At 40.3% G+C, this 7,321-nt stretch overlaps 1 protein-coding gene across 3 annotated transcripts in view; it reads left to right on the top strand.

Moving 5' to 3' along the window:
• The window catches only part of LOC108739844 (orexin receptor type 2-like), a 109,371-nt gene that overhangs the window by 80,307 nt on the left and 21,743 nt on the right, over positions 1-7,321 (top strand). For all 3 annotated transcript variants that reach the window (XM_018473929.1, XM_018473919.1, XM_018473938.1), the window contains exon 5: positions 1,250-1,564. In XM_018473929.1, coding sequence (XP_018329431.1) covers positions 1,250-1,564 — 315 coding nt within the window. The remainder of the gene's footprint in view (positions 1-1,249; positions 1,565-7,321) is intronic.

Genomic DNA, 7,321 nt, shown 5'->3' with positions numbered 1-7,321 from the left:
CTTCAACCGGCCTTCCCGAACGTGGTGCATCTTCGACATCAAAATTGCCGGATCGAAATTTAGCGAACCAGTTCTGGCACTGGCGTACTGTCAACACACCTTCTCCATACACATCAGTCAATTTCTTTCTGGCTTGAACGGAATTTTTACCCTTTCTGTAGTAAAACAGTAAGATATGTCGAAAATGCTGCTTATAGCTTTCCATATTTAAAAGGGCACCAAGCAAAAACTACTGCGTAGAATTAATTGGAATTTTTCACACACAAGCCTTGCTACATGAGCTCTCAAAGCATATAAAAGTTGTACGGCTTAAATGTGAAGTTGGGTACAAAAGAATACAATTAAATCCTCTGTCGGGAAAAAACGAAATGACTTTCCGAACAACCCTATATATTTAAACAAGCTTCTTTACTTTCCTAAATTTCTGAGAATGTTGAACTTTTTTAAAATTCGATGATGGTAACATGCCCAAATTCTACTTGTCTGCATCTCTTTCTGTTACACATTAATCGGTGTAATGTTATTTCTTTTTCTTCATTAGTGTCCGCTGCAATTTCCACCTGACATCTCTCTTCTATATTTGCAATATTCCCTGTAATGTCTGCCATGAGTAAAAGCAGGCGTTCTATCAGCAACCGCTCTTGTCTAGTTAATAAGTTGAAAGAAGAAAGTAAATGCGACAGTTAAGTGTATTCTGAACGTTCTTATTGAACAATCGACATTGTCTATACTGTAATGTTTGTGGGTTTAACAAATTAACTTTTAAGAAGAAAACTATTTATTTACACTAATTATTATTGAACTTAAAAACACTATTAAATTATTACTAAACTTAGGTAATTATTCCATTTATTTACACTACTGTTACTATTCACTGTTCTATTTATTTCACTTCTATCACTGTCAATTTATTTCTACTACTCTCCTCGGCGATCGTCTCTGCCTTTATATACCCTTTTGGTCCCTTTCGGGAACTTTCTCGAGCCGTCCGGAAAAGTCTCGTTTTATTTGAACTGTTTAATTGCTTCCCCGGAACGCAGGTACGACACACACACGTTTACAGATACGGCGCACATGAAGAAAGGCGCCCGCGGCTAGTCGCTCACACACATGTATGCCCGATCGCACACAAACACGCTCGTGCTCGCTACAATACGAATTTATCGTGTGTAGGCTTGCATAATACGTATCTATCTGTTCGGAAATGTGTTTTTCCGTTATAGTTAATATTTTCCTTCTTTGTTTCCAGAATTATCGTTTAGTACGTGAACGAAAACGAGTCGCATGGATTCTTTTGCTCCTGGCCATCCTCTTCGCCATTTGCTGGCTGCCACACAACACTCTGAATCTCCTCACGGACACGAACGGAGGCAAATTCGAAACAGAAGATATAAACACGATGGCGATAATAAAACGGTACATGTTGTTGCTAGGCCACGTCAATTCTGCCCTCAATCCAATTATCTATTGCATTATGTCGAGGAATTTTCGTAAATCTGTCAAAGAACTCATTTTTCGGACGAAGACGAATTTCGAATCTAGGAAAAAGGCCAAACGGAACCAGGTAAGCGAATGTTTTAATTATTAACATTTCGAATAGGTACCAATTTATTTTAAATGCTGTAACGAATTTTCTAGTATAATCTGAGTTATATTCGAACGGTAATATCATGCAAATAATTTATTTTGCATTATAACACCATTTACGAGGTGGAACCCAAAAAATTCAATACTGGCGAGTCAGTCAAGCGGGTTTAGTGTAAGTGCATCACGCATTCGTTTTTATTTGTTGTGATCACTTTCTCTTTGTAATTTCGCGATAGGAATTTGGGAAATCTGCTACAAAAACATACAAAGTGTTAGAGAAATCGTTCGCGAATGGAACGGAACGAACTTGAGAGTAGTCAGATTGTATTTCTATTGTAGTTACAACCCGACTAGAATTAATAAGGGGCATACCCCATGAAGCGTGCGGGCCTCATGTGGGCATGCGGGTATAGGGATTTCCCCGTAGATTCCTCATGAAAATCTCATCAAAAAACTGGTGATACTAAAATGAGGATTGCCTAATGGGTTTTTCTTATGGGTCTTAAGAGGCAAACTTAACACATGCCTAAACTTACAATTAAATCTACCTTATGGGGGCCCGTTTGTCAATATTCTCGGTAAAATGAAAAACTTCATCGTCATCATCATCACCCTAAGGTCGTCAGTCCTAAGACTGGTTGGACATGTACCTCCACTCTTTCTTATCCTGAGCTAAACTTCGCATTTCCCTAAAACTAGAACAACCCATATGTTTAACTATTTGCGAACAGTAATCTAATCTAGGTCTACCTCTACCCCTCCTAACTCCCGTTTCTGCTTCTAATATGTCTCTGACTACACCTTCATGCCTGAGAAGGTGTTCTACCAACCTATCTCGCCTATTTTTTATTAACTTCCGTAGAGTCTTCTGTTCTCCTATTCCTTCTAATACCTCCTCATTTCTAACCTTTTCTACCTACGTTATCCTCATCATTCGCCTATAACACCACATTTCGAAGGCTTTTAACCTTTTCTTTTCCGCAGCTTCCACCGTCCATGTTTCGCACCCGTACAATGCCGTGCTCCAAACATATACCTTTAACAACATTCGCGAGCATATAAGTGACTTCTTTTTATTGAATGCGATTCGACCCTGCGCTATCCTCTTCTTTATATCCCTACTACTCTTTTCGTCCTGACTTATCTGACTTCTTAGATACCTAAAATCGGTCACTTCTTCTACTTTTTCGCCTCCTGCCTTTATATTCGCTCTTTCCCTACTTTTTTCTCCCTTACATATCAGTATTTTAGTTTTACTTTTATTTATTGTAGGGATATAACAGTAACGTTAACAGGGACGTGTAAATATAACGATTTATTAAAAGAAACAAGTTATAAGATGAATAAGATTAAGTTAACAGAACATGGAAGTTTTACATGAATGAGCCAAGCCCTCACGACGTCTAACCTTTTCGAGGGTTGTTCTTAGACTCCCGATTCCGTCCTTTTTAAAATTGTACAGTAATCGGTACTTCTTGACCGTCCCAGAGGTCTTTTTCTTTAAGCAACGGTAATAAACTTTACGACAGGGTTGGGTCCGAGGACCTGGCTGCTACATGTACATTTTCCTAGAAATTAGTAAATAATTCTTACGACTATAACAACTTAAAATTTAAACATTAACAACTAACTTATTCTAAGGCACGTCTGCATACTACATTATTTTCATACATTACTGTTTTGTCAATACCGCTTCCATTTTATTTAAAGTTATCTCTAACTCCTCCTTGCTAGATGCTAATACTGCTATATATTTGATACGTTTTACTCGGGATCATAATGTGGTGGTTTCACGTATTGTATTCGCATTATTTATGTCACTTGTCCAAATATGAACACTATAAATACTTTTGGCATGCACTTAGTTGTCGTATTATTATGATTGGGTTACGTGAACTGAAAACCAGATTTGTTCGTCGGTTAAGAATTACTTCTGGGTTCTTATACGGAAGTACATGAAGGGATTTCAGTATTTATCTCTTTTTGTTTACATGTTTCGGTGTGTACCTACGTATGTATATAAAACGAGGTACGGAATGTGCAATTAACGTCCGGAATCCATTTGCTCATTCACGAGAAGAAGAAACCATGTTCACGTTCTCACTTAATCACTCTTTTATAACTGAACCTCGTGAAATATTTGACGACATTCTCATGTTTTGTTTTTTTTTTCTGCTTTCGCGGCTAATACGGTATCTCCTTTAGAAATGAGGCTAAAAAGACGAACCAAGTTTGCTCGTAAATTCGTTCGCTGTAATCTTCATTGTGGGTGGATTGTATCTGGGTCACTCATTCCATTTATGATATAAAAAATTCAGAGTGCTAGAAGCACCGACTGCAACTTTAATAAATATTAAGTCGCTATTAAGCCCTTCCTAGTACAAGAGTAGTTGTGGTCTAACACTAGACTATTTTATATTTCGAGGCGAAGTATGTCCTTTACATGTATTAAGTACCTACTGATGTCAGTGAGGCATGCGATAGACTTTTTCATGCTGTTCAGTGGATGATTTCTTAAGAAATATGTCTATTGCAGGGATTTCTACTTTTAGTATTAAATATTCTCGTTGGACTGTTTATATAGGATCTATTTCGTAAACAATAAAGTCGTCGAGCGATAGGTTAGACAGTTGATCGGGTTTTGCTAGTCCGGATAAATATTCGGTAGTTGAATAATGTCGATGCATTGAGCCCAATAACGCTTCAGTGTGGGTTCGTTTAGGTTTAATTACATGAGTTTGATTTTTGTACATCGCTAGTGTCATCATTATAGGGTCTTAAGAGAGGTTAGACACTGACAGTCAGAGACATATTAGAGAGTTAGGAGGGGTAGATATAGACCTAGATTAGATTACTGTTCGCAAATAATTACGGATGTGGGTTGTTGCAGTTTTAGGGAAGTGCTAAGATTAGCTGAGGATACGAAAGAGTGGAGGTGCGAGTTCAACCGGTTTTACGACTGACGATCTTATGATGATTATGATTTAGGAAATGCCTAGATTTTCTAGAAAATGTGTCTAATACAGGGTTTGTCGGAAAAGTAATAGGACTGACTCGATTCAAAAAAATTTATTGAGCCAATCGTTACAATTCTTTAAAAACTTTCAAAATAGGCTCCTTCTGCGTCGATGCAGCGCTGCCAGTGCGATTTCCAAGCATTGAAGACGTCACGGAAGGCATTTTCCGGAATAGCCTTAAAAGCCGCGGTGCATGCTGCTTGGATCCCCTCTGTCGTCTCAAAATGCTTGCCTTTCATCGGCCTTTTCAGGCGAGCAAATAAAAAAAAGTCCGGGGGGTGGGGCACATCTGGGCTGTAGGGCGGCTGCGGAAGCGTTGGGATGCCGGCCTTGGTCAGCTAGCTGTCCACAAGAAAGGCGGTGTGAGCCGGGGAGTTGGCGTGGTGCAACTTCCAGTCGGCTGCGATGTCTTGTCGGACCCGATTGACCCTTCGTTTGAGTCTCTTGAGCAGATTCACGTAAAACTTGGCGTTGACGGTTTGTCCAGGAGGAACAAATTCATGGTGGACGATGCCTTTCATGTCAAAAAAGATAATGAGCATCGTTTTCACTTTCGATTTGCTCATTCTTCCCTTTTTTGGGCGAGGAGACGCCGGCGTGTGCCACCCGGAAGATTGCCTCTTTGTCTCGGGATCATACTCAAAGATCCATGACTCGTCACCTGTGATTACGTTATTCAAAAATTGGGGGTCACTTTCACACATGTTTAAATTTTCNAATATTTGACGACATTCTCATGTTTTGTTTTTTTTTTCTGCTTTCGCGGCTAATACGGTATCTCCTTTAGAAATGAGGCTAAAAAGACGAACCAAGTTTGCTCGTAAATTCGTTCGCTGTAATCTTCATTGTGGGTGGATTGTATCTGGGTCACTCATTCCATTTATGATATAAAAAATTCAGAGTGCTAGAAGCACCGACTGCAACTTTAATAAATATTAAGTCGCTATTAAGCCCTTCCTAGTACAAGAGTAGTTGTGGCCTAACACTAGACTATTTTATATTTCGAGGCGAAATATGTCCTTTACATGTATTATGTACCTACTGATGTCGGTGAGGCATGCGATAGACTTTTTCATACTGTTCAGTGGATGATTTCTTAAGAAATATGTCTATTGCAGGGATTTCCACTTTTAGTATTAAATATACTCGTTGGGCCGTTTATATGGGATCTAATTCATGAACAATAAAGTCGTCGAGCGATAGATTAGACAGTTGATCGGTTTTGGCTAGTTTGGATAAATATTCGGTAGTTGAATAATGTCGATGCATTGAGCCCAATAACGCTTCAGTCTGTGTTCGTTTAGGTTTAATTACATGAGTTTCATTTTTGTACATCGCTAGTGTCTTCATGATAAGGTCCTAAGACAGGTTGGACACTAACAGTCAGAGACATATTAGAGAGTTAGGAGGGGTAGATATAGACCTAGATTAGATTACTGTTCGCAAATAGTTACGGATGTGGGTTGTTGTAGTTTTAGGGAAGTGCTAAGATTAGCTGAGGATACGAAAGAGTGGAGGTGTAAGTTCAACCGGTTTTAGGACTGACGATCTTATGATGATGATGATTTAGGAAACGCCTAGATTTCCTAGGAAATGTGTCTAATACAGGGTTTGTCGGGAAAGTAATAGGACTGAGTCGATTTAAAAAAATTTATTGAACCAATCGTTACAATTCTTTAAAAACTTTCAAAATAGGCTCCTTCTGCGTCGATGCAGAGTTGCCAGCGCGATTTCCAAACATTGAAGGCGTCACGGAATAGCCTTAAGAGCCGCGGTGCATGCTGCTTGGATCCCCTCTGTCGTCTCAAAATGCTTGCCATTCATCGACCTTTTCAGGCGAGCAAACAAAAAAGTCCTGGGGGCTTCACATCTGGGCTGTAGGGCGGGTGCGGAAGCGTTGGGATGCCGGCCTTGGTCAGGTAGCTGTCCACAAGAAAGGCAGTGTGAGCCGGGGCGTTGTCGTGGTGCAACTTCCGGTCGGCTGCGATGTCTTGTCGAACCCGATTGACCCTTCCTTTTAGTCTCTTGAGACTTCCACGTAAAACTTGGAGTTGACGGTTTGTCCAGGAGGAACAAATTCATGGTGGACCTTGCTTTTCATGTCAAAAAAGACAATGAGTATCGTTTTCACTTTGGATTTGCTCATTCTTCCCTTTTTTGGGCGAGGAGACGCCGGCGTGTGCCACCCGGAAGATTGCCTCTTTGTCTCGGGATCATACTCAAAGATCCATGACTCGTCACCTGTGATTACGTTATTCAAAAATTGGGGGTCACTTTCACACATGTTTAAATTTTCTTGGCACACTTCCACTCGCCGCAATTTCTGGTCGTCAGTGAGCACTTTTGGGACCATCTTCGCGCACACCTTGCGCATGTCATGAACTGCAGATTTTGGTAAATTTAATATCTGGGCAATTAAACGAATACTTAGTCGACGGTCTGAGTTTAAAACTTCGCGCACACGAGTCACATTGTCGGTGTTTGTCGAAGTCGAAGTGAAAGCGAAACACACCACTTCATACTAAAGCAACATCTGGGTAAGCCTGCTTGATCATACCAACGTCTCTGTCGCAGATTTACCGAGTTTCACACAGAATTTAATCGCGTACCTCTGCTCTAACGAACGCTGCATTTTCGGCTTGCACCACTCACAGAAACACGTCGCGCAAAAAAGCCTGTTCTGACTCTCCAGGTGCTCGGAGACAACTCACCAGCCG

Source organism: Agrilus planipennis, unplaced genomic scaffold, assembly GCF_000699045.2.
Source record: "Agrilus planipennis isolate EAB-ADULT unplaced genomic scaffold, Apla_2.0 scaffold25, whole genome shotgun sequence".
Lineage (NCBI taxonomy): Eukaryota > Metazoa > Arthropoda > Insecta > Coleoptera > Buprestidae > Agrilus > Agrilus planipennis.
Note: the sequence above shows the minus strand (reverse complement) of the source record. Positions and strands in the feature narration are given on the sequence as shown.